The sequence below is a fragment of the Polyergus mexicanus genome, unplaced genomic scaffold, assembly GCF_030449975.1.
Source record: "Polyergus mexicanus isolate NDT 795.1 unplaced genomic scaffold, iyPolMexi1.0 SCAF_1, whole genome shotgun sequence".
Classification (NCBI taxonomy): Eukaryota; Metazoa; Arthropoda; class Insecta; order Hymenoptera; family Formicidae; genus Polyergus; species Polyergus mexicanus.
Window position 1 is genome coordinate 6,150,902 of NW_027223321.1, and position 27,590 is coordinate 6,178,491.

Sequence of the window (27,590 nt, forward strand, 5' to 3'; positions counted from 1 at the left end):
ACATTCCTTAAAAAATTCAAAATTTTATAAAAAATGAACCTTTTCATCGATTTTCACCAAATTCAATACCAATCATCCTTGAATGATACTCTATCCATGTAAAAAAATTTAACCCAATATCTCAAAAATTGCGGAAGTTAGAAATGTACAATATATTGCATACACACATACACACATACATATATACATACATAGATACATATATACAGACATTTTTTAGGGATATGATTTTTCGTCGTTTTGGAACATTCTAAACACATTGGCATAGAAAACTCGAAAAAAAATTTTGTCACGAAAACAAAGCTTCCTCCATGAGGAAGTAAAAGTAACAAAACGAATCTTATGGGTAATTTTCATTTCACTCTGATAAGGCGTTCAAAAGAAAGTAAGCACAAAACAATGAAAAAAACAGAAACTTGAAAAGTTCTTATTAAATTTTCATCATAATTAATTATTTACAGAGAGTTTATCAGCTATAACTTTTTAACGAAGCGTTTCTGGTATGTCTGTATTTATAGGAACTTTTCTGTTCCAAATTCAATTTCCTATAAGACCTGTTTCCTAGAATTTCCTAGAATTTCCTGAAGTTTCATTGACTTGACTTGGAACATCCTGCATATGACAATTAGATTTTAATTTAGTTATATTGAAAGATAATTCTCTTCTTCAAAATTGCATTTCATAAACAAAAAAATACGCAAAGTTTTTAAAATAATAATAAATTGACTATTTATACCGATCCTTTTGCAACTCAGGGAGGGTATTTTTAATTATCGAATTATAATTTATTTAGATTGGTTATTGGGGTCTGACAACGGGGGCGGGTTGCACGGCTTGCGGCTGCGATTCCATAGGATCCTACAACACCTCCTGTCACAGCGACACAGGACGATGTTATTGTAAGCCAGGTGTAAGTGGTTTGCGCTGTGACAGTTGTCTTTCTGGGTATTATGGATTTTCATCGAACGGTTGTCAACGTAAGTCAGATCATTTTTTTAAAATAACATTCGTTTAATTAACGTGGCATCTCTTATTCCAAATACCTGATAATTTGTATATCTTGCAATTTTTTAAATTACATAGAAATTTTATAAAAATAATATATTTTTTTCATCTCAAATTTGGCGGTGAATAATTTGACTATTTTTACGCTTTTTTATATTTGATAAAATATATCGACACCCATACACATTAAATCAACTAGAAATTTGAAAAAAGAATAATTTTTCACATAAAGATGTACATTTTTTTTTTTTTTTTTTTTTTTTTATAAATAGAAAAGAATAGTTGAAAAAAAGTATTATTTTCATAGGAAACAGAAATGTTTTTGTTTCATTATTTTTTAATATAATATTATTTTTCTTTATATAATTTTTATTAAAAAAACTAAAATTCTTAAATTTCTAATTTATTTTTTTCGAAATTTCTTTGATTAATTATAAATAGTAATTACATAATTGTATAGCCAATTGGAATGTGAATTACATTTAAAATAATAATGGTTAATTCAAATCTATCATTTAAAAAGTTAAAAATAATGAAAAATTAATTTACAGTAATCAAAATAAAAACATATATTAACCCAGACAGCACAAGGATGTCCTTAGGACGTCCAAAGGGCATCCAGGACATACATGTAGGATATCCTCAGGATATCCTATTGTAATCCTCAGATCTCCTCTGGATGTCCTGAGGAAGAATAAATGATAGCCGTATATTAACCTCTGGAGAATCCAGGGAGATCCTGTGGAACATCCTAAGGATTTTTATAGGATATGTTAGGGATATTTTTCGTATGTTTCAAGGAGCAAATTTTAAAATTTAAATATAAGTTAAAATTATGTTTTGTTATTTACTGCCAATATTAAAAATCTAATATTAAAAATAGTTCACCGTTCTTTAATATTTGAGGCTTTCGTGCTGTACATGAATATTTTAGGTTTGGCTCCCGGGTTTGAGTTGTGTAATATTTTCTAAACAATCCAATATCTGAATTCCCTATGTTGGGATTGCATCAGAAATTGAACTAATAGAAAATAATTACATTTGTAATTTCCTGTCAGTTGCTCTTTGCAAGCTTTATATAATTCTCATGACCAAATCTCAAATACGAGTTCGCGTGTCGCATGGCGGTAAACAAACGAACTAGCGGTTGAATAATATTGTTTGTAAAGTTTTTGGAATGTTGCAAACAGTAACATTTCTCATGAAATATTAAATAAATAATAATTTTGGATATATGAAAATGTGCGCATCAAATTCAATTATTAATATTAAACGAAATTAACGTTAACAATTAATTGCACATGTATATGTCCTCTGGAAATCCAAAAGACATCCAATATAATAGACAGGGCAGATATATCCTACAGACATCCAGGGGTTATCCAGTGGACATTTATAGGACATTAATACTTATTATAATACTTAAGATTTCTAAATTATATTAAATAGCCGACACAACTAAAAATAATTATGTATGCATATTAAATTTTTATAAATATATTTATAATAATATCTTAAAACATCCTACAATCATCCTGAACCGTCCTGGACATATTCAGGATGATCCTGAGGATGTTTTGTGCTGTCTGGGAAATATCTAAAAAAAAAAAAAAAAAATCGAGGCTTGTTTTTTTTTTTCTATTTATATCTTTAATTTCATACTTTCCGCTGATTCTGAAACACCCAGCTGTGCGCTACACCTGTATTCCTCCCCTTCCATAAAATCTCGCTGAATTGAGAGAATGAACGAGAAGAATCTCGATTGCTTTACAGTGTGCGATCCGTGCGTGCGACCTGGTCACGTATGCGACCCCGACACCGGTCGTTGCGTATGTCCCCGCCTGACGTACGGCGAGCACTGCGACCGGTGCAGACCCGGCGCGTGGGATCTGGTGCCACAAATCGGTTGCAGATCCTGCGCGTGCACATTGGGCGCCACGCGATCTCAATGCGATCATCAGGGTCAGTGTCCCTGCAGGATCGGTTACGACGGGCTCAGGTGCGAAAGATGCGCCAAAGGTTACTATGGTTATCCGAGGTGTCGGCCTTGCGGCTGTAACATCGCCGGGACAACGCAGTGCCGAGACGGTGTCTGCGAGTGCGACGATAAGGGACAATGTCCCTGCAAGGTGAGACCAAAAGAGCAAAGTTTATTATCGATGTATATAAAAAAAAAGACTGGAATTAAAACAGGATGTCTACACCCTAGAAGAACCTAGAATTCTTAGGGATTTTGTTTTTACATTGAAAAATCAGGAAATTCTCATGAAATTTTATTCGAACTCAGGGAATTTTTTCAAAAATCCTCTCTCTGATCATTTTGTTCTTATATTTCAAGCATATTGCAATCTGATTGGCCAATGATTGTGAATTATATGTTTCAAATATGTTCGTATAATGTTCATATAATTGTCGTATCAAGAAATATTGAATACACAATACTGAGTACACATTTTTTATTGTAATTCTTACAATTAATAATAATTACAGAAAATGAAAATATTATGCAAATGAAAAATGCTTATCTTACAAAAGTCATTCATTTCTTTTCAGTACATTTTCAAATTTAATTTAAAAAATTTTTTTAAATTTGATTAATTAATTTTTCCTTTATGTGAATGAAAAGCATTAAAAAACGCACACAACATAAACTTATTTTAAAAAGTTTTATCTAAAAATTCTCTAATTTTACCTGGAATTTTGAACAAATTATCTGAAAAATGAAGAAATTCTCATTTTCAGAGAATTTTTAGAGAATTGTTCGGATCATTGTCAGAGAATTTTTTTACAAGCTTTGGATAGACACCCTGTTAAAAGAAAGCCAATTTAAAAAAAAAAAAGAGGAAAGACAGAATAGAAAAATTTTAAATAATTAGAGAAAGATTCCCTTTTGAAAATGTAAGGTACGCTTGAAACTAGCGTATCATTTTATCCTGATTTTTTTTATTTAATGATGAAAATTATTCGTTGAAACTATTAAGGATTATAGAAGAAAAATATTAAATACAGCTGATTTTTTAAATAATTGATGAATTTTTTCTAATAGTTTTTTCTAATAATTTATGAATTTCTATAAAATGTAATACATCAACTTTTTAGAATTTACACGAATATAAATAGTGAGAAGATGCAAAATAAAAATCTTTATTTTCCGTTCGACGAAATATTGATTTTTATAAAAATTTAATTAATAAATAAAAAATTTTAAAGGATTATTCTTATTATATCATTGCTTTACGGTTTTTATTTTAAAATTATATGAAACTTTAAAAATATGCATATTTGCTTTCGAGTGATGTATCTGAGAAATGCGTTAACGAAATATAATTTTCAAGGAATTGGTCGTTGGGCGACAGTGCAATCAATGCAAAGAAGGCACGTTCGGTCTTGCGGTGGATAACGCCAGAGGATGTACCGGGTGCTTCTGCTTCGGAAGAAGCACACTGTGTCAGCAGGCTGGACTCAGTTGGGGTCAACGCAGATTAACACATCCTCGCGTTCTTTACATCAATGAAACAGCCAGCGATGTGACAGTAAGCTTTATTTTAAATCCGTCAAAAATTTTGATTATAAAAATTGATAAATATTAAATGATATTCATCTGGTTATCACGTGATTAAATAAATAGATAATGACCTTTGGCTCCACGACCGTACTGCCAACGGTGAACGGTGGCTTGAATGTGACGAATGGCCTCTCTGTAATTCCTGGATCCGATGGTGACGTTACGTTGCCTCCAAATCTTTATTATAATTATCCTTTATATTGGAGATTACCGGATTCTTTTCTAGGCGACAAGGTAATTTTTTTGTTATTTCTAAGCATTGTGCCTTTGTAAAAGCAATTTGCAAAATGCAAAAAAAAAATTAATTCAATTTAATTTATTAAATTTAATTTTTTTTATTCAAATTTATTTGTTAGTTTTTTAATTCAATTTTTTTATAAATACCATGCAAGGATATGCGATTTTCTTGTTTGACTGAACTATTTAAAATGTTAGACAATATATTCACATGCTTTAAGGTCGTCTCTTACGGAGGATTCCTACGCTTTAAAACCTTGACGGAAGGTGGGATACCTTTAAGATCGAATCTTCGATATCCTATTGTGCAGTTGCAAGGCAATAACAAGATTGTCTTGGAATATTATTTACATCTACCAGTGAACGATAATTGTTATGAAGTCAGGTAATTAGGAGTTTCTAAGTATGCAGTATAACTAATTTTGAAAAGAAAAATATATATCGAATGCAAATTAATTTAATTAGACGAATATATCATATTACATAAAGTTTCTAACTAATTTCTAACTTCTGTAAAGAGCATTCTACAATGGCAGTAGGCAGTACAGAGTGAGGAGTAAGGTTTTAAGAGCAAATGGGAATTGCCCATTTCGTCACTCCTGATCTTTACTAAAAACAGTATACTCTCCTACTCCTACAGCCTTGTTACTGCCATTATAGACGGCCCTTAAAACTCTAAACTCTTAATTTCATACATTGCAAAACACAATGATATATTTATATCTAATATTGTTTTAGATTCCACGAGTCACTATGGCAATTACAAAGCAGGCCGGATTACAAAGTCTCCAGGGAGTTACTAATGGTTGCGTTACAGAATCTTCAGTATATCCTTGTTAAAGCCTCGGACAATGGCGAGTTTACAAAAACCACGTACGTATAATTGAAGAAATAATTACATCATAGAGAGAATAAAATAAATTGCAATACGTTTATTTCGCAATAAAAATTTAAAAATAAAAAACAAAAAAGATCCTAGTAACAATACATAATATATACAATGAGAGAAGGTGGCAAAGATTTTTGTGATAACATTTCTTATTTTATATATGTCGTTCAGACTCTTGGAGGCATCTCTCGACGCCGCCGTCCTGACGCCCACGCACTCGCCACCGTTGGCGATCGGAGTGGAGATCTGCCAGTGTCCTTCGGAATACAACGGCACATCCTGCCAGGATCCCAGCATTGGCTTCTACAGGTGGTACAAGAACACCACTGCCACATCCACCATCGTGATCGATCTTGTCGGACAAGCCAGGCGCTGCCAGTGCAATGGGAGATCCGATGTGTGCGACAGGGAGACGGGATATTGCTTGGTAAGCATTACTTTAACATTTTCCTATAAGTATATGCTATTCATGGAGATGATAGCGCGACAGGCAAGTGTGCTAAGGGACAAGTATATAAGGAGATGAGCTGGAGTTGGTACAAGATAAATTTCTTATAGAAGAGCCTTCGAATTTGCATCGTTTGCAAGCTTATATACGTTCTTTTTGAAATAATTGCATACGTGTTATTTACATATTAATTAATATAATTAAATTATTTTTGTAAGCTCACATTGCATTTTTTTATAACTATATTCTGATGTTTTTTATAATGAAGTTTAAAAAAATCAGGGTTATTTAATATCCTGTAAATGATTTTTTCGTAGTTATTATATGTAAAAATACATAAGGAAATATTTTACATTTTACAAATACATATAATAAATAAGCTTTGAGTGATTTTTCATATAATATTGAAAATTCTTGCGTTGCAGAACTGCCAGGAAAACACGGTTGGTGCACACTGCAATGTTTGCGCTGACAGTTTCTACGGTCATCCGGAATTCGGGGGCTGCAAGCCGTGTCCGTGCCCGCAGGTCGACAAGAGATTTTCGAGTACTTGCGTAATTCGTGCAAACAATGAACCCATTTGTCACTGTAAGCCAGGTATGTGAGCAAAGATATAAAAAATAATAGATCAAAAATTTTTATTTTATAATTTATCTTAATCTTAAAAGAACGAGCCTCTATCGCGTGAAAATGCTTGATAGATATTTCTAATATTAAGATTCTAAATGTTAGTTTTCTACGGATCTATTACTTTTCTATTTTCTTTATACGTTGTTTGCCGCAGGTTACATTGGCAGAAAATGCGAACGTTGCGCCTACGGCTATTACGGCTCCCCTGATCTCCCGGATGGCAAGTGCGTTTCGTGTGGTTGCAACTTGGCAGGAAGTTTGAGCGACACTTGCAACGGCGAAACAGGACAATGCAAGTGCAGGCCCGGTTCTACGGGCAGGGATTGTTCCCAGTGCACGGCATATCGTCACGTTTACATAAATGACGTTTGCACTTGTAAGTTTATTCGCTAACAAAGGATTTTGCCACGTTAAACGAAGCTTCATAAACCTAGAAATATGAAAGTTACATAAAATGTTGTTGATGTCTTGTTTTATCAATTTTTGATTGTGGTGATGCAATTGCTGTAAATGTATACTTATCATTTTATTATATTACGCTATATTTTTGTGTTTAGCGTGCGATGATAATTGCACGGGAATTTTGCTTGATACCGTCGCAACGCTGTCCGACAAATTGGCTGCGGGAACGACTCATATAACAGACGGATATATTCCACCTCCGTGGGAAGAATTGACGTATATCGACTCCACTGTCACCACATATCTCAAAGAACTGGAACTACGAACTCGTCTGCAGCAAAGAATGAAAACTGTACCTTGGCACGATTACAAGAAACTTGCGAAAGATGTCGAAGTTATGTTAAGAAACGTATGTGATTGTAATATTACTAGATGTAATATTGTAACAATATAATTCAAGAAAAATGAATTACGCGATTTTTCTTATAAGCCGTTTTATACATCTTATCTTTTTGCATTTCAATTGCAGATGAGTAAGTGTGCAAAATATGCCGATACCTTGAAGATCAAGAGTGGGGACTTGAAAAATAATATTTTTACCGGAAAGATCATGCTTAACAATATAAAAAAAGACATAGAAGGTATTACATTTTGCTTTAATTATTACTAAAAAATTGCGTCGCAATAAAAATACTCTTTTAACGCAATTTATTCCGATTTTCCAGATACGACTTCGGAACTCAATCAATACAGCAATGACAATAGGAGAATAGAAATCAAGAAGGCCTTAAAAACGGGAAAGATGATCTTGAATCACCTGAAATCTGTCAATATAGCCCAGAGAGTCATGGAGGTGGAAAATTTTCTTGAGTGAGTGTATTATCCTTTCTAATTAAATAAAGAATTTTATTAAATATGTTAAGCAATGTCTTTTATTAATAGTGCCGTCACCAAATACGTGGCATGGTTAAATTCTCTTTACGACGCGACTGAGCCCTTGTCAGCTGCTCAGGACGACGCTAAAGATTACGAGATAAAATTGGATGATATGAGAACAGTCGTAGAAAACACCATGGACACATTGTTTAGCTACGACAGTTTGTATAACCGTATCAACAAGACATTCATTGAAACTAAGAATCAGTGCGCTCGTATCGAAATGTTGCACGATGGAACGAACGAATCGATATCCGACGGAAAGAAACTCATTGATGAGGCCCTCGGTTTGCTCATCGACGCGGGGAATAACATTCAAGTATGTAAATATTTTCATGATTTTTAAAATAATTTATAATAATGATAGAAAATTATGAACGGGAAAAATCAATGCGCCGATAGAGAAAATCTTCGATAATATGCAATTGCATATTTTTAATCCATCGTACGTTTGTCATGTAATTTCTAGGATCAGTCGGACTGGCGAGACAAATTAGCGAACTCGACGCAGGAACTCGCTATGAAGGAGGAACACCAGTACCAACTAAATTACGAATATGCCAAGAAATATGTGGCGCCGGCGGTGCAACACGCGAAAAATCTGTCCAACTACGTCGACCAGTACGTCAGGTGAGACAGCATAATTCAATTGATAATTGCTTCGTATTTTAAATCCAAAATGTATTATCGCGACAACAGCGAATAAAGCAACGCATTGACGATTCGATAAAGTTCAACTTTTTGTCAAGCAGCCTCTTTGCCGAGACGCGAGACATCGCGGCGAGTCCTCTGAAAGCCAGCCAAGCCTACAAGAACATCGTCGACGGTCTGCGAGCGGCGAAAGTCACAGCGATGGCAGCCAAGGAAATTACCGAAGAAGTGCATGAAAAGGTAAGAAACGATAGCGTGATATTTTTAAATCTTAGAGTTTTACGAAGTATTCCTCTCATTTTCCTCGATCAAATCCAATTTTCTCGATTTAAATCAATATGCATTGAGAAATCTCTTTTTATTTTTTAGAGAATTTGTTATATAATAAAATTAAATTTGTGTTATATTTTGATGATTTTAATGATGTTCAGTATTTATTAATTTATTATCGCACCACTTTTTATCGCGAGAAACGAAATTCGAGGAAACACAATTGCTAGATTTACAATATTAGAAATATATTTTGATAAAAAAAAAAGTAAATTTTAGATAAGATATTTTGGAATAAAAATTTATTTTAGAAGAGTTTAAATTATGTTTAGAGAATAATAATTATTAATTTTATATTTTTCTTCTTTCAAATTCTGATTTTCTGTTTTTAATCACGTAATAATAAAAGTTTGAGAATTGGCTATAAATGTAATATAGATGCTTTCTCAAGGCTTTCCCCCCTTCGGGACAGAAATCGCTACTGAACAATGCCAAGGAAGTATTAGCCAAATCTTCTCAGCAGTGGAAAACAGCGAAAGAGCACGATAAACTCATCAAGAATGCAAATGCCGAGTTGGAGGCTCAGAAGCAAGCTGTGCTCATGCTGAAGAATACATTAAACAGCACTGGTATAAACGACAATGAGATAAATGTGAAATTGCGAGAGCTGCAGAGCAATAGCAAGAAATGTAAATATGTGTTTTACAATATATTCAATAATCTTAGAAACTTCAAGAAAGCAATGCTTGCTGTATAAAGAAAATTTTAAATAACAATGTTGTATTAATAAAAATCTTTTTATCATAGTGCATGAGGATCTATTGAATATCTTGGAAGAGAACGACGAAGTAACGAAGTCTGTAAGTGACACGCAACGACTGATCGACGATTACAAACATGGCATCGCCGACAGACTGAAGCCGAAATTGCAAGATTTAAAACGCGAAGGCGATTCAAAAATTAGCTTGGCCAGCGAAAAATGTAATATTTGGTTCGACTTAATTCATATTTGGCTAATTAAATAATTCTAAAAATACTTATGCAAACTTTTGATAAAAAGTCAAAATAATGTCATGAAAATATATAAATTTTAGTGTCAGAAGCGATGGGCAATATTAAGACAGCCGATGCGAAGCTGATAAGCTTGTCCAATGCTGCGATGAAACGAAAAGCCGTCTTTGACAAGTGGAACGATACCTTAGCCACAAAACTGCAGAATCTCAAAGATAAAATTGCAGAGGCCCGAAACACTGCCGACGGGGTAATCATAATTCAATTATTTCCTTTGTTTCAGTAATTTGATACAAATTAAAATAAAGTTGATTCTGTGTAAATTATCATTATCATATTGATTGCTAGATATTGTACTATGCTAAATACTAGATATTATGCGAGTCTTGGATTTGCTAAATTTTTAATTAATAAAATATTAAAATAACATATTACTTTTAGATTCGCGTCTCTCTGAGATCGGTGGAGGATAAGGAATGTATCCGTTCGTACAGACCGACGATGTTGCAACCTTCGGCAACGACATCGATCGTGATGACGTTCGCGCTTCCAACCGCGCGTAAGGAAGGTTCTCTGTTTTACTTGCCCAGCGGAATTAATGTATGTGCTTATAATATCACAATATATTAATCTATCAATTCAAATAAGATGAAATATAAGTGAAAATTATGATACAATATATGTAAAGTTTCAAGACTCTTTTTATTTCCTGCAGGACGATTTCGTCGCTCTAGAAATAGTTGACAGAAGAGTGCGATTTTTATGGAACGTCGGTGGTGGTACAGGTATTCTGACACATCCTGAAATTCTCGAAAGTGGCGATTTGCAGAACGACAGATTTTGGTATCGGATCGAGGCTGAAAGGTAAATGACAATTATCAGGCAAATTATTAAGTGATGCCTCGTAACATTAATCTTGAATAATCAAAATAATCAAATGTTTTTTGACAACCTCAGAACTCGACACACAGGCAAGCTGAGCGTGCATAGACAGACGTCGACATCCGGAAAGTATCTTCCCGTCATTAATTCGACCAATCCAGAGTACGGTCGTTTCGACGTTCTACCTGCAGATCGAGTGTGGATAGGAGGTATCCCTAAATCGCAGAGAAGACCGACGGAACTGATGGCTACCAATGGACTTCCGGGCTGTATTCATCAGGTGATCCTCGATGGAAGACATATCGGTCTGTGGAATTTCATTACGACCGCGCCAGATAGGGCTTGCAAAGCTTGCGTGGAAGGGTAATTCGCTGTGAAAGCTATTAATTCAATTTCTTTTTAGCATTTATGTCTATCTAATTAATTAAATAAATTATATAAAATTAAATAATAAATTTAATTTAATTCATTAAATTAAATTAAATAAATTTTATATTACTGACATTTTCACATACACAAACATAAAACATTTTTAATAATTTAATTATGTAAAATATAATCGTTTATAAACGTTTTGTAGAGTGGAAGATGCCAGAGATGATGTAGCTTACAGTTTCAACGGCGAGGGGTATGCTGTGAGAAACAGAGTTTCGTCTGGACCGTATAATAAATATATGTTTGGGGTGTCAATCAGTTTTCGGACACACGATGAAAATGCATTACTCTTTCTGGCCATCAACAAAGATGTATGAATGTATTTAAATTTAATCGCCAATTTATATATACATAAGGCAATATAATTTTTTTAGCCCAATGTCTAATTTTTGCAACTTTTTACATTTGTTATAAACAGAATCAACACATCATGATCTTTCTGCGGGAAGGCAGGGTGATTCTCCACGTTGGCTATGGTGGGAACGTCAGTATGGAAATGTCCTCGACGTACAAGTACAACACCGGCAATTGGACGAAGGTGGACGCCTTCCGGCAATATCAGGTTCGCAAGAACATCGAAAAGTGCAGTCTGAGCATCGGTGGCGATAACGACAAGCGAATTGGTGCGCCTACACCGCAACCCAAGAAGGAAGACATTCCAGACTTGGCGCAAGCCAAGTATTACATCGGCGGGCTGCCACCGAGCTTCCGCGCCGACAAGCTGATGTTGCCCTCGCAGGTGTCGTTCCTCGGATGCATGGCCAATATCGTAGTGCAGGAAGGCTACGATCCGATGGCCGAACAATATTACGGAGTGGAGCCCAGTTGTAATAATAAAGTAAGCATTGCTGTCTTCTGTTTTGCATAATAATCAAGTTAAAAGAAAACAAAAAATTGTACAAATTTTTGTCTAAGATATATAAAATAAATTCAGTTCTATTTGTACTTCTTTAGAAGATATTTTCCGAGTCATTATAATTAACTGTAAACTGGTTTTATTTTGTTAATGAGTTTATGTTTACATATATTTCTTTAATGCAGCCTTTGAGGATTGTCGGATTTTATGGAGACGGATACCTCGAGCATTCCGCATTCACTTTGCGAAAGATTTACTCCGTATTGAGCTTTTCCTTCAGAACCATGCAAGAGGCAGCTATGCTGCTTCTCTCCACGTTTGAGGGTCATGAAGACAGATTGAGCGACAACCTTAATACGAAAGAAGAAGCAAAAGTAGGGCTTCATTATTACGTTAATATCATTCGATTTCTTTTGTTGTAAAAAAATTGGAGTTTAGAATAAAACTCTATTTACAACAAAATTTATTCGCACGTTACAGATTGTCAAGAAAGCGTTCCTGTTTGTTTTTTTTTTTCAGAGAGACAGCTATTACTCTGTTTGTATACTCGATGGACAAGTGCAAGTTCGTATGAATGCCGGTAAAGGCGAGCTGGTTCTCCAATCAAACAACACTTTTAACGATGGAAGGTATCATTCAATCACCGTCATTAAGAAGAGGAAAGAGATAGAGTTGAGGATCGATGATGCATATCAAACCGCAGGAAGATTACCTACCAGCATCGCGATCAAAGCTTCCGATTCGAATGGAGGACTCTTCTTTGGTGGACTACCAGCTCTCATCAATAATACCAAGATGGTCGCCACGAATACACCGCTCTATGGTGCTATTAAGGATGCAATTTTCAACGATGAGTAAGTCTCAGAAAGCTAAATCCAATTAAATTTTATTTCCAATTTAATTTCATTATTTAAAAGATAGTTATCAATAAATCATTGAAAACTTGATATGATTATGATAAACAAAATTTTTATCGACTATTACACTTAACTATAAAATTATTATATAAATCATTTTATTTCATTGTAGCATTTAAAATATATGTGATTGATTTAATTGATTCAGAATCCTTCGATTCGACGACGCCGTTAATTTCGATCACGCTTTAATCGGTCGTCCGGGACCTAGTATGGGGAAAGACACGCTGAGTTACGCACCCTCGGCATCGTTGTCCCGAGGAATGTCCACGCAACCGGAAGGCTGTCAGAAGGTGCCTTATTACTCGCTGGAACCGGGCGCTCTGAAATTTGGTGACAAGCCGCACAGTCACACGCAACTCTATCTCAATTTTAAGAAATTTTGGGAAAAGAAGTACACGATAGAATTCGACTTTAGGACATACTATCCCAACGGGTTGCTCTTCATCACTCCGGTAAGAAAGTTGGGTCATATATAATTATTAGTTAATAATTTTATTTAAAACTGAATTTATATTCAATACATTTTTTATCAAAGTACACAATTTATGAAAGTTTTCCGATCTTATTTTTTCTTAATTCATTCCTTCATAATTTCTAATGTATATTTTACAGGGTCTGAGATTGAAACACTATCTGATGATGGTCATTCGAGATGGACAGCTTCTTCTGCTAATAAAGAGCAAACCGAAAAAGGAGATGTTGCTTAAGACGCCATTCAACGATGGCAATTGGCATCACGTCGTCATCAGTCACGATGAGAGAAAACTCACTCTGCTGGTGGATACTCAGACACCACGTATCATCAAAGTACCGAGAAGGATCGGTCTGGCATCCATGATGTATATCGGTGGCCTTCCGGAAGGCGGAACGCCCATCCCAGAGAAAGTAGTTGTCAAACTGGAAACTCTAAAGGGTTGTATTAGAGGCTTGAAAGTCAATGGAAACGTCTACGACATGGTAGGCTCCACCAGCAGAGCCTTCAATGTCGGCCAGTGCTTCCCGAGCGTTGAAAGCGGAGCATATTTCCAGGATGAAGCGTATGCCATTTATCGTAAGTTATGAAATTATTGATATATATAGCGAACTGTAGCAAGATGGAAATTATTAAAGAACACACACATATATATATATATATATATATATATTAAATTTAAGATAATATATTTACCCAGACAGCACAAGGATGTCCTTAGGACGTCCAAAGGGCATCCAGGACATATATGTAGGATATCCTCAGGATATCCCATTGTAATCCTCAGATCTCCTCTGGATGTCCTGAGGAAGAGTAAATGATAGCCGTATATTAACCTCTGGAGAATCCAGGGAGATCCTGTGGAACATCCTAAGGATTTTTATAGGATATGTTAGGGATATTTTTCGTATGTTTCAAGGAGCAAATTTTAAAATTTAAATATAAATTAAAATTATGTTTTGTTATTTACTGCCAATATTAAAAATCTATTAAAAATAGTTCACCGTTCTTTAATATTTGAGGCTTTCGTGCTGTACATGAATATTTTAGGTTTGGCTCCCGGGTTTGAGTTGTGTAATATTTTCTAAACGATCCAATATCTGAATTCCCTATGTCGGGATTGCATCAGAAATTGAACTGATAGAAAATAATTACATTTGTAATTTCCTGTCAGTTGCTCTTTGCAAGCTTTATATAATTCTCATGACCAAATCTCAAATACGAGTTCGCGTGTCGCATAGCGGTAAACAAACGAACTAGCGGTTGAATACTATTGTTTGTAAAGTTTTTGGAATGTTGCGAACAGTAACATTTCTCATGAAATATTAAATAAATAATAATTTTGGATATATGAAAATGTGCGCATCAAATTCAATTATTAATATTAAACGAAATTAATGTTAACAATTAATTGCACATGTATATATCCTCTGGAAATCCACAAGACATCCAATATAATGGACAGGGCAGATATATCCTACGAACATCCAGGGGTTATCCACTGGACATTTATAGGACATTAATACTTATTATAATACTTAAGATTTCTAAATTATATTAAATAGCCGACACAACTAAAAATAATTATGTATGCATATTAAATTTTTATAAATATATTTATAATAATATCTTAAAACATCCTACAAATGTCCTGAACCGTCCTGGACATATTCAGGATGATCCTGAGGATGTTTTGTGCTGTCTGGGTATTTATATATTTCTAATATCTTAAATTTAATCTTTAGAATATGACATCTTAATTGCTACATAAGAAGTTGAATATAATGCTGTATGAATTAACAATTCACGTATATGAAGATATAAAATAAGATCGCATTCTTATATCAAGAAACGTTGAAAAACGCGGATTCTGTTCTTGGATTTTCGCGAAGCTATAATTGCACGTTCTTTCAGAGAATAACTTTGAGCTTGGCGCCGTGCTTGAGCTCCAACTGGAATTCAGAACGTCGGAACTATCCGGAGTATTGTTATCAATTAGCGCGCCCGGTGGCTCGCCCTCCCTGTCGCTGGAGCTCAACAACGGCCGGGTGATCATGTCGGGCGATCTAGGCGATCACAATCCATTGTATGTAGAGCAACGATTTACAAGTCCGTACGCTATCTGCGACAATCGATGGCACAGAATCCAGGCCGTGTACAACGACGAGGAGCTAGCGCTCAAGGTGGACGAGCTGGATCAGAAATATGGTCTGCCCACAAACGTCAATTATCATTTTATGAGCTCCACCGCCTCCGGCCCCTTATATATAGGCGGTATACCAGGTGAATGAATATCGATTGCGTATGGCGTTCAATCACATATTTAATACGTACCTATCCAATCTGTATAATAATCGAATATGGATTCGTTGCTTCTAGCATCCGCTCAGAAAGGCTCGTTGATAACGCGGGATCACTTCAATGGGTGCATCAGGAATGTGATGATAGGAGGGGAGAGACGAGACTGGACGGACATGGCCGAGCTGCACAACATTCATCTGAGCTCTTGCCCGGTTCAATGATAGCGAAACATGAAGAGAGACAATTGCCTCGACAATCAGCATTTTTTTTTTATAATTCCAAAGACTGCTCGAGGAATTCGCGATCTTACCGGGATTAACGTGCCATATATTCGCAGACGACAATTTCTTTAAGACGTAAGACTTTAACAAAGCCAAAAGATGCTAAATCGTTTTGTTAGACTAAAGATCGTAACTTAAAGAATAGAAAAAAAAAGAGGTAAAGAGACCGTGCGCGTCGGTCTTGTGACAGATGTAAATGATGGCACAAGCGAGCAATTTCGTCGTATGTACGCGTGCGAAATAGATATTTACGCGCAAATAGCGAGAAAAAAGCCACTGCCATATAGTTTAATTACTCGTCGCAAATAATTTGTGTACATCAGTATTTAAAAGCCATTATTTATTATTGTTAACATAGATCCAATTTCGTGATCTCGTGATCGTCGCGTCGACGATAGAGTAAAACGCGAATTATACGTTTTATACTTTTATAGCAAATGGTAAGATTCTTCTATGGAGCTCGATATGTACATTGTGGGAAATCGAACTTAGATCTAAAAGAAAATCGTACAAGTGCCCTGTAAAAAGAGAAGTGTCCTTTAATTATGCACATAAAGCAGAAGATAATCTTCGAAGAATATTTTTAATATTTAATAATATTCTCTCTCTTTCGATACACCCACACATTCTCTCATTGAACTGTAATATATTATATATATGCAAAAATGAAATTAAAAATGGCGCATCCGCTGTTATGTATAATATATATATATATACACACACAACAAGAGAATTACGGCTGTCATTTTGACGTGTATCCACACTTCTGTTCTAAAATCTTTACAGACTTTTCAGAAGTCATAAACGCAGCTTTATAGGAAACTTTGGGAAAATTGCATCTTTCTTTCAAAACAAAGATTAAATTTCAAACTAAAACACCAAAAATTAAAAAATTATGATTTAAAAAGAGAGAAAGGCCATAAAACCTTATGATTTCTAGTTATTCAAGAGTGATTTTCGTTTTTTTTATAATGGGAATTTAAATAAAATTGCATTTTTACAGATATGTATTAAAACTTGACAAGTTTTCGCCAAAATAAAAGAAAATCAAAACATGCAATTTAAATTTGAATTAATAATTAAGATCAGCTTTGGCCTCCTTCGCAGAAGAGTAAAAGTCTATTACATGACACATGCACATACACACAAGTAGGTTATTAAATTTTATTGATGACATTCGCTGCGAAGAGATGCTAACAGTAAATTATGACCCGAATCTTACATGATGACTGAATAAATATACATATCGTCGAGTAGGTAGGTATACGTTTCGTTTTTTATATGTATATAAAAACATAATATATTTACAGACACGCGCGTGCGGCGCGGATACAGAGAACTGGTTCGCCTTGACGTATTGAAATTTTTGCGACAATAAAAATCGACAATTATATATATTTACGTAACGATAATTGTTTATTATTATTAGTAAGCGCGATTAAACCGCGGCGTACAAATTTCCCTCGTGCCGCAATTTTCGCAATTGTCTCTTTCTGCCTTTCTTCTTGTCTTCCCTTCATCCATCGTTCATCCCCTTTTTCGTCTTCGTTCAGTTATTACATCTGTCTCTAGCGCCACGTTTTCTTTTCCCATCAGCTCACTAATAATATCTATTTTTCGAAAAATATAAATATCAAGCATAAAAGAGCGATCATCATCGAGAAATCTCTCGTAACGTCGTAACTTCGTATTCAATCCCATCTCCATAAGCCATTATTCTCGTTGGCTCTTAAAGATTAGTGACTCTATATATATATATATTTTTATTTTTCGCAATCATATCTATCACTTTCTCTCTATCTTCACTCTCTCCTTAAACATCATCACCATAGACTTACCGCAATTTACACTCCATCTCTAAAAGATCTTTTTTTTTTTTCTTCTTTTATGGCGCGTACCTCACGTTCGATATTGTCAGGTCGGACTGTTTCTGAATCTAAGATTCTCTGTCTGATAACTCTCTCTTCCTCTTGCTTCATAATATTCGGGTAGATTTACAATAGACAGGAATATAAGAGCAATGAACTTCTCTCTCGGTTACTGTAATCTCGACGGAGTTTAATCTCATAAGTCCCTCGTGTTACACGTAATTAAAACATGGGACGAATAAAACCAGATTGACTGGCATCCCATACAAATTGAAAATACATACTCTTCAACATCGAAATTCGATATGTCGCGTATTTGTGTCCTTAATAATCCTGTGTACGTTTTGTTACGCCGTCGCGGAATATGGAGGGTCTATCTATACTCGGATACGTTTGTTTGGCCGAGTCGAAGACTTATCATACAAAATAATCAGAGAACAATATTTGGATAAATCTCGTCCATAATGGACGAAAATTCGGAGAGAAAATAATCGTACAAAAACCGAGATAGACCCCCGATATTGTCGTATAAAATGTCTAATTTAAGTCTACCTATCCCTAGTCCCCTCTCTCCTCTCATGTTTTTACAACAACGTCGAAAACGACATTGAAAGAAATATAGATATTCGATCAAAAGATCCGTTCAGCGAGAATAGGAAGCCGATGCCAGTCCCACGCGAAAGACGAACGTTGAATTTATATGGCACAATAAATATAGTATAGTTCTTCCGATAAATTAATATCATCTACATACGCACAAATCTGTTCGTTCGGACTGACTGAAGTTTCGCTGAGAGATGGCGGGATACCCATGAGAAAATTCAATACAGGTTTGAGACTGTCAATTCATTAAATGTCTTTACGCACTTAATTCAATATTACAATGTTCATAATATAAGGTTTCGTAATGTTTCCTTTTTATACTTCCGAAAAAAGTGGAACATTGACTCTCGAAATAATCAACTTTTGCAGGATCATGAAGTTTCATTAATTTGAAAAAGTACAGTTCTATCGATAAAATTCGTAGTTCTAACACAGCGAGCCATCTTCCACCTTCCTCTTACAAAGACAATAAAGAACACGATCGAAGCGCAATTAGGGAAAGCAAACGTTTCTTTCCCCGCAGCCCGTCCGCGAGGCAACAATATACTTATGCAAAAACATCCATCTTTTATACACAATGATAACTATCTAATCTTCCGACGAAACGCATCATTTGCTTTGGCGTAAACTAATACATGCCTTGCATAGCGTTTGTCGCTCGCAGAAACGATAATGTCGCAAAGATCATAATCCTTACAAGGAAACAGATTCATTAATTAAACAAGAAACTTATTTACTTACATGAGCTATCCGTTCGTATCCACCACATCGCAAAATCGTTTTTTCTTTCGCAAAAAAGAAGAGGAGAGACACCATAAGAATCACACTACGCGTTACAATCGTCAACACTCGTGAGAAAATCGCAGCATGAGAAATCATTAATTCAATCGTCTTCCATTCGTTTGAGAGTCGCGATAAGCTATTTTGCCGATGCGTATCCTCAACTGGTAAAACGTAATAAACGAGTATCAAAAAAACAATATCTCCCGATTAAAAAAAAAGATACTATACATATAAAAATATAAAAAAGAAATGAAATTTTTCTGGCAGAAATGTATCGCGGCGGGTTGTTGTACACAGAGAGCGCGGAGAAGTAAAAACGAAGCGATTTGCACGTAAAATTAATGATCCCTCACATTCGCATAGTTTTATCTTATACTCTTTAAAAAATTTCAAACACTCTAGAGAATATAATATAATCATTCAATAATTTAGATCCCTAACTTAGACGAAGAATGAAAAAAAAAACCTGGGCGCAAATCGCATTATGCACATACACACACGAACACATACACACATGCGCTCAAGAATAGGCGCCTTCTCTTTTTCTCGCTTTGCTTCGCAGAATAAATTTAGGAAAAAATCATTAAAAAAAAAAAAAACTTCTATGCAAATATTCAATACAGTCGCATGCCCACACAGACGCAACACGGCGATTTACACGATTACAAGACGGTTATACATGTCGAGTTAGTCCGCAAAATCGGAGGAAGGGTGTATTTAAAAGGGATATATTGTATACAACACAAATCATTCTTATATATAAGTAGATACTGGTAAATCTTTATGACACAGTGATTGATGCTGACGTTCTTAACGAAAGATAGAAAACACAAAGAAAAAAACAAAACAAAAAAACGCAACGGTTTTCCTAGTAACAACGCTCCTCCCTCATCCATCCTTTCCTTTTCTAAAAGCAACGTGCGAATCGTCACGAGAGATGGGCGAATTACGCATCGATGTGATGATTTTTTTTATCGGGGTCAGCACCGATCAATTGTCTTTATAAAATTGACTAAGAAACGCAATGTATTCGCATATAATTTAATATGGGCCTGTATTAAAATAGTAACTATGAACAACAGAGGGCACGGTAGCGTAATGTTAAGTGTGTGACCACTTGTGTACGTAAAACTATATGACGAGTGGTATGTCCTTCTTGTTCGGTAAGTTCATCTTTTTCCCTTGCCAGAGGCTGTTGTGTATCGTAAAGGCATCTATAGTCACCGTCAGATGCTTCGTGTGAACTTGCGAAAAACATTTTCCGCTGGAATTATATCTAAGAGAAAAGAACAGAAGATCAACACTGAGATAACACCGAGAGGAATTTATAGAATATATAGAGTTAAAAGAAGAATAAAAAAAAATTAATCAACAAAAATTTTTTTTAATTATCAAGAAGTGTTGTGTCAAGCTTACTTGAAAAACTTGTCGAACATATTATCGATGACTTGTTTGGGCCCAGTACCGTACAGCTTGGCTACTTCTTCCCGTTCGGGACAGTATGAGTAGAGAGCGCGGAATTGGCAGCCGGCATCCCGAAACAGAATGAGAAAGTGCTTGCTCTCGGATCGGCTGATCTCCTCCAGAACTCTCGATTTAGCTTCCCTGTTCACCGTACCAGGGAAGACGCAATATTCCACGGCATTCAGCATTATGTTGCGATTTGACTTAGCTATCGGCAATTTATACAATCTCGGGCCTATTGTGAAATTGATCAGTTAATTCTTTAGCTCTTATATACATATGACTTAGTAACTTAACTCAAAATTATCAAAATAATGCGAGTATGCTGAGCGACAGTCTAAAACAATATATTCATTGATTTACCGTTGTAATCCATCATAGAACTGGGCGTGCTGCTAATATCGCTACTACCATCGTCGTAGATCCTTTTCTTCGATGTCATCAGGGCGGGTGGTAGCGAGCCGGGGCCCGAGGGTGACGTCAAATGCCTCATGCTACCTATACCCGGACTGGCGGCACGTCTCGGTGGCGTCGATCTGCCCAAGCCGCTGTCCGAATCTATATGCCGAAACATTATACCATCTTGATCATTACTCGTACCTATAAACGCACGCTTCGTATGTAAGGATAGAGATCTCAACGAGGCGAGGCGAACATACAATACTTTTCACGAAGACGAATAGAAGACGATATTAATTATAATCTTTCTGCGATTGCATATAGATTTGTTAACCTTTTGTCAGCCACAAGCAATCAGAAGAAAGACTTTTTTACTTTATTAATAATAATAGTTAGCCACCGCCCCAAAGAACGTATTAGTCACTTGTTACAGGCATACGAGGCACATCTATCTTTTTGCAACTTTATCTTATGAAAAAAATTATTTCCAGAGCATTCAAACATATTTTGTTTGACAAAAGAGTTATGTATCTATCAGTCCATTAAATTGCTGACCATACTAAAATAATTCTAATGTATATAATGAAAGTCTTTAACTAATTATAGAGAAACTATGAATTTTTTGATTGATGCTAATGTGGTGATTTACCAACCAAGTGCTATTTCGTTCTAATTTAATCCGTGAGCTATGCGAAAAAACGTTCGATCGATTACTGACTTTGAAAAATGGGCATACAGCAAATTCATCCGCACTCGGAATACAAGAGACACAAAATGAGTCTCGATCATACGGATTAAACATTGTGTTCGTGATGAATTTGCTGCTATACCTCGTCATCACGATACCTGAAAATAAAAACAGCGAAGGGATACAAAGTGGAGTATCCAAGGCGGGGTGATGGGATAAACCAGGACACCTAGATATATGAATCGGGAAGGTTATCGTATAGACGAATACCACAACCATTGATAGAATAAATCTGAAAAAAACACCGATCGACAAGATATACCCACAACCAGCTGTACATCAAGCCCAAAACAAGCCTTCAACCGAATCTTCTCTACGCGGCAACAGCAGCAACAGCAGCGAAAATGAGTTGTCCTAAGAAAATGACAAAGTTCCGCCTCGACGAAGCCGCCAGAAAACGGAAAAGCATTTTACGCAAATTAATAATAACAAATCGTACATCGCTCGCGAAAAGAAAAAGAACAAGATTCCTGAAGAAGCCAGGTCGGGGGAACTGCGTCAATTTTGTATACTAAAAAGGAAAAGAAAGACGAGAAATGCATATGATTGACGTGCGTCTATGAATCATTTAGGTACCACTGTCACCTTGTGCTCTCCAGCCTATCACCATCATGCCACTACGTATACGTGTGTGCGTATGAGTGCGCGTGTGCTATTCTGCCTACGAGAAACGGAGGGACGGTGTGATAATATACACATATTATAATATATATACACGGGACACATTGAGACTGTTGCACGATATAGAAGGGAGAGATCGAACGTATTTCCAAGTCACTGTGGTGCTTCTTACCGCACAAATTCATCAGGGAATTAGACTTTCTTCCCTTAAAGTTTTGGTAAGTCTGGTATTTAGGCCTGCCTCTAACCTGTTGTTGAGACTCCTGCGCATCTGCAATAACGCAATGTTTGCCTTGTTACACTCAAAACGCCATGTACGAAAGAGAGATTGAATAAATTGGGAAAGAGTGATGCTTCAATCGTACGCATTTTTAGGGGAAAAGGAGAGGAAAAGGCAGGCGAGCAGGGAAAAAAGAGAGAGAAAAGGAATCGAGTCTAATTACAAATCATGTCCGCAAAGGGTACATCGAGAGAATTGAAGTGGCCGGTGCAGTTTTTGGTGCAGAACAACTGGTTGCGTTCCAACTGAAGGAGATGTTCACTACGAAGGCGCTACTTGTTCAATTAAAAACAAAAATGAAAAAAAGAATAAAAAACCAAAAAGAGAAACGCCCGTCATACCCGCAACGTGTCGCGATCTTATTCGATCGCTCGTAGAAGTATAATAATCAAAAGCTAATCAAATGTTTGAACACACATTCATCGTAACATTCTGATAGCTCTGCCCATACCAATGTGTGTGATACATCCTGCAATGAGTCTACTTTTGTCAAGCCAAACAACGTTTAAAAAACGAGAACAATCGTACAGAGAACCTGCGGCATTCCCGCGATTAAATCATATAGGCAACATCAAACCCACCTCTAGAGGTCTTGTAGGAGCCACGTCGACCGAGCTGATTCACGCTGCGACAAGGCGATGAGCCTCTACCATCGTCAGGCGAATCTACGGAAGATACTAAAAAACGAGGTATCTCTATTACAATTGATTTTAACTCACTGTGGAGTTTTTATGCTACTTATAAATCTATAAATATGTATCAAATAATTCATATACATTCGCTATACATTATACATCAAATTACAGATATAAAAAAACAAGATAAGTAACATGCTTAATTAAAAAACAAGTGCAGTAAAATAAACATGTCTTTATGAGAAAATATACTGTGAACTGTATAATTTGTTCTTTAAAATTGATTACTTTTTTTCAATAAAAAATAAAAAAAAAATTATTTTTAAAAATAAATATAACTTCATTTTCATCATTAAATTTAAATTAACATCTTGCAATTTTTTTTTGCATATATTATAATTAATATTATTTATTTAACATGCGAGATATATTTTATTCTATGTATTTATATTAATTTACAGATAATATCGTCCTCCTTTCTCTTTCTTTCATATATAAAGCAGTTAAATAGATTTTAATTTATTTCGCAGATACTTTCGCATCAAAAACTTTTGGAAAAAAAAAGGAAACAATAGAGAAAATTAGGTTGTGTATTGTATTAGAAATAAATGCAATGAGAGACAGAGAAAGAGAGAGTGTGTGTAGTGCATACCCCTGAGACTGCCGCCCCGATAAAGAGGGCCGGAACCACGTCGGTCATCGAGATGAGCAGTGAGACTATCCTGTGAGCCCCGGTAGTAGTCTCGCCTCATCGTCGGGGAGGTCAGCGACGCTACAGTAAGTGTGTTAGTGCAAAACAAAAATCGGCTCGGTATTTTCTGTACTATTCTAGTTTGGCATTTAGATCGTGACCGTGCAATTGGCGCATATTCTCGATTAGCTCATCGAACGATCTAGTGATCTATAACCATTGATGCGATGATGAACTAGTATAGACGAGAAAATTCGGAGCTCGTGAATATGTGATTGGGTGAAAATTCGTAAAAGAAAAAAAAAAACCAATTGCAACAGAAAAAAACAATTAATACAGCAAGAGTGACATTACTAAAATTACGGAAGAAGAAAACGGCTCTGATTATAAAAATCTTCGCCATGCAACGAATAAATGCAAATTACAATACAACATCAAGGAGACTGTTGCTATTAGAATATTATAACGAGGAAATGCATTTGTGACACAACCAACTTGTAAAGAGATCTATCTTCTTGGTGATTAATGCGAAGATAGAAATTTTTGTTTTTCACACACAGACGAGAGAAAAGATAAGATTTGTAAGAAATATTTTTCCTTCTCATTATTTTTTTCTATTTTTTAACAGAATTTTATTAATACGTCAAATTTTATTTTCTTGTACTTCTGTTTATGTATCTAATCCCCAAGAAGTATCGATCATTGCAACAGATTATTCATTTTCTGCAAGTAATGATTTGTAACAGCAATCTCACCTGTACTCAAGTTAGAAGAAGAACCCTTCTTCCCACGACTAGGTGTAAGAGCCCCGGAATCCAACACTGTACCAGCGTCTCCGTGAATTGTTTTGGGCCGTGGTCGAGCGGTTCCAGTCTTGCTACGTAATTTTGCTGGATTTATCGCGTTGAGAAGCTCCTTATCGATTACTTTACCCTAAGAAAAACGATAAAAAAAAACAATTTAAAACTATATAAATAAAACATTATATGTTAAGTTTAATATAATATTAAAAATGTTAAAATAATATATAATTTCTTGACAATATAAAAACTTTCAATGTCAAATCTCTCTCTATATGTTTGTCAATTGTTTATACAATTCGCACACACTCACTTCTCTCTCCGCTTCTTCTATTGCCTTCTTCACCTTATGATGCTCCAAGATAGCGGCTCGCCTCTGTCGTTCCTCTTCTTTTTTACGAGCTCTCTCCTCTGCCTTAACTTTCTCTTTTTCCCTACGCGCTTGGGCCTCGATTTCCTTTCTTTCCTTCATTTCTTCCTGTCTTTGTCTTCTCTGTAGTGACATTAGCATTATCCTCTCTTTCTTCTTCTCCATTTCGTCCATAGAGTTCTATAGAAAGATACGATTAAAAGCATCTTATTTATACCTAAAAGTTTTATAAGTGTAGTTGAGAAAACAAAAACTGGGCAACTATGTAAAGAGTTCATTACTATTGTTTGAATGTAATCAATATTAATGCAATTCACATACTGGATCGGGATTTGTAAGTTCATTCCCAATCACCAGACCAACTCCGGAAGCATGTCGGCCTTCTGTGTTGCCATCGCGCTGTTTCTCCCTTTGCCGTTCCCTCTCCATTTCTCTCTTAAGTTCTCTGTCTCTCATTCCTTGCCTCTGCTGCTCCCTTTCTTCGGCTTGCCGCAATCTTTCCCGTTCTAGTTCTCGCTGAGCTTCCACTTGCTTCTGCTTTTCGACTATGCTAACAGGAGGCGATTCAGAACGCATGAAGTCTTCGTGCTCGATATAAGACGATACACTTCGTTCCTGAAGAAACAATCAATTGTTTTTTAGAAATATCTATACTTAAGTATTACACATGTAGCGCGATTATTCGCTTTATCTCTACCAAATCATGTCCTCTTAATATCGAGGATTTATTTTGTTATTATTGTTAGTATCAAAATTTAAATTTGCATTCTATTTCACACTTTATCATTTCTGAATATATTATATCTCCTTGGAAAGCGCAAAATTGGAATCGATATTTAATTCGCGATATATTTCTTGCCGAAATATATTCTTCTAATAATTTTGGCAATTTTTCAAAGACGCATCGCAATTTAACAATTCTATTATATCTTCTTCTATTCTTGAACAACAAAACGTTCATTAGCATTGATGACAAAAGTATGCTCACCTTCTTCGGGGACATTCTTTTCACCCTGAGAGTCGGCTTCGGTTTCTTGGGAACGTCATTGTCAAAAGAAATGTAGAATCCTTTCTCACCCGCGTCCGTGGAATCGAGAGGCGTGATGTCCGGAGTGGCTGAACGCGACGAAATCATTTCCCTTAGAGACGGATGAGGTTGGAAGGAATTTTGCGATATCGCAGGTCTGGTTGGCGACGGTATTCTATATGTACGACTACCAGATGTGATGTTCAAGCCTCGAATACCTTGCGCAATATCGTCATCGTTACCTTTAAAGCAAAAAAGGGAGATCTTTATATGCACCTTCTTCTAAATTAATATAAAGGCAGAGATGGTAAAGAAAAGAAAAAAAAAAAAAATAGCGAAATAGTAAAATGCGGGTAAATGTCGCGAAGAATACATAAAATTTAATTACCAATGAAAGATATATTCTGTGGCTTCATATCATCGACAGGAGGAGCTGGTACCGGAGTATGCAAAGCAGTAACCTGCCTCTTTTCCGTTGGACTTTCGCATGAGATCGGGATATGATGTACAGTTGATCTTTTCGGCTCTGGACTTTCACTAATTAACTGACTTATTCGATGAACCTAAAGTAACAAAAAATAAATATATACTGAAAAACACTATTACAACATATTATCGCACCATTATTTTCTTGTACAACTTAATAATTGTTTCTTTTCGTTCATAAATATCTGATAAGATGGACACATAAACGAGTGTAGACGAACCTCACGGAAACATTCGCGTGAAGTTGCGATGGTCGACGAAGAGCAAAAGAAATACATGTTATTTAAATTTACAAATCACTTCGAGAGAGAAGGTTGTAAATCCGAGCCGCAGCGCAACCGCATATACCTGCCGGTGTGGGTTGTGTCTGCCATGTTGGGTGTCAAGAACAAGTGTCTATAAACGTGCATTACATCATCGATTGGTTTGCATGCATACACGCGACACAGGCCGAGCCTTGGTATTGAGGTGACCAAATCGAGTTGATGATCAGCATATACATCGTGAGCGCTTGGCAATAACTTTTCTCGCACTACGTAATCGCTGCTGGATGTAGCGTTCAATCTCATCCCGTTTTTCTATCTTTTGCAATAAAATGATGCGTGTATGCGTGCATTGTATGCA

At 35.7% G+C, this 27,590-nt stretch overlaps 2 protein-coding genes across 10 annotated transcripts in view; one reads left to right on the top strand and one right to left on the bottom strand.

The window, feature by feature from the left end:
* Wb (wing blister) overlaps positions 1–18,627 on the top strand; it is a 227,041-nt gene extending 208,414 nt beyond the window's left edge. For both annotated transcript variants that reach the window (XM_070296247.1, XM_070296255.1), the window contains 29 exons: positions 794–977; positions 2,779–3,134; positions 4,341–4,538; positions 4,634–4,804; positions 5,029–5,192; positions 5,546–5,680; positions 5,868–6,123; positions 6,570–6,741; positions 6,929–7,150; positions 7,332–7,585; positions 7,706–7,817; positions 7,902–8,046; positions 8,119–8,431; positions 8,582–8,742; positions 8,865–9,003; positions 9,485–9,722; positions 9,841–10,014; positions 10,128–10,294; positions 10,486–10,644; positions 10,760–10,908; positions 11,002–11,289; positions 11,507–11,672; positions 11,780–12,199; positions 12,403–12,591; positions 12,737–13,071; positions 13,283–13,589; positions 13,750–14,188; positions 15,524–15,892; positions 15,989–18,627. In XM_070296247.1, the coding sequence (XP_070152348.1) occupies positions 794–977; positions 2,779–3,134; positions 4,341–4,538; positions 4,634–4,804; positions 5,029–5,192; positions 5,546–5,680; positions 5,868–6,123; positions 6,570–6,741; positions 6,929–7,150; positions 7,332–7,585; positions 7,706–7,817; positions 7,902–8,046; positions 8,119–8,431; positions 8,582–8,742; positions 8,865–9,003; positions 9,485–9,722; positions 9,841–10,014; positions 10,128–10,294; positions 10,486–10,644; positions 10,760–10,908; positions 11,002–11,289; positions 11,507–11,672; positions 11,780–12,199; positions 12,403–12,591; positions 12,737–13,071; positions 13,283–13,589; positions 13,750–14,188; positions 15,524–15,892; positions 15,989–16,131 (6,525 nt within the window). In that variant the 3' untranslated portion in view covers positions 16,132–18,627. The remainder of the gene's footprint in view (positions 1–793; positions 978–2,778; positions 3,135–4,340; positions 4,539–4,633; positions 4,805–5,028; positions 5,193–5,545; positions 5,681–5,867; positions 6,124–6,569; positions 6,742–6,928; positions 7,151–7,331; positions 7,586–7,705; positions 7,818–7,901; positions 8,047–8,118; positions 8,432–8,581; positions 8,743–8,864; positions 9,004–9,484; positions 9,723–9,840; positions 10,015–10,127; positions 10,295–10,485; positions 10,645–10,759; positions 10,909–11,001; positions 11,290–11,506; positions 11,673–11,779; positions 12,200–12,402; positions 12,592–12,736; positions 13,072–13,282; positions 13,590–13,749; positions 14,189–15,523; positions 15,893–15,988) is intronic.
* Positions 16,545–27,590, bottom strand: part of Patronin (calmodulin-regulated spectrin-associated protein patronin) — an 82,026-nt gene continuing 70,980 nt past the window's right edge. For 5 of the 8 annotated variants that reach the window (XM_070296295.1, XM_070296312.1, XM_070296275.1 and 2 more), the window contains 11 exons: positions 26,869–27,043; positions 26,442–26,722; positions 25,775–26,068; positions 25,397–25,633; positions 25,039–25,216; positions 24,245–24,364; positions 23,539–23,634; positions 22,850–22,948; positions 21,273–21,467; positions 20,862–21,144; positions 16,546–20,721 (listed from right to left, as the gene is read on the bottom strand). In XM_070296295.1, coding sequence (XP_070152396.1) covers positions 20,577–20,721; positions 20,862–21,144; positions 21,273–21,467; positions 22,850–22,948; positions 23,539–23,634; positions 24,245–24,364; positions 25,039–25,216; positions 25,397–25,633; positions 25,775–26,068; positions 26,442–26,722; positions 26,869–27,043 — 2,103 coding nt within the window. In that variant the 3' untranslated portion in view covers positions 16,546–20,576. Of the gene's footprint in view, positions 20,722–20,861; positions 21,145–21,272; positions 21,468–22,849; positions 22,949–23,538; positions 23,635–24,244; positions 24,365–25,038; positions 25,217–25,396; positions 25,634–25,774; positions 26,069–26,441; positions 26,723–26,868; positions 27,044–27,590 lie in introns of all 8 variants that reach the window. The other 3 variants (XM_070296283.1, XM_070296303.1, XM_070296330.1) reach the window with 3 other exon arrangements.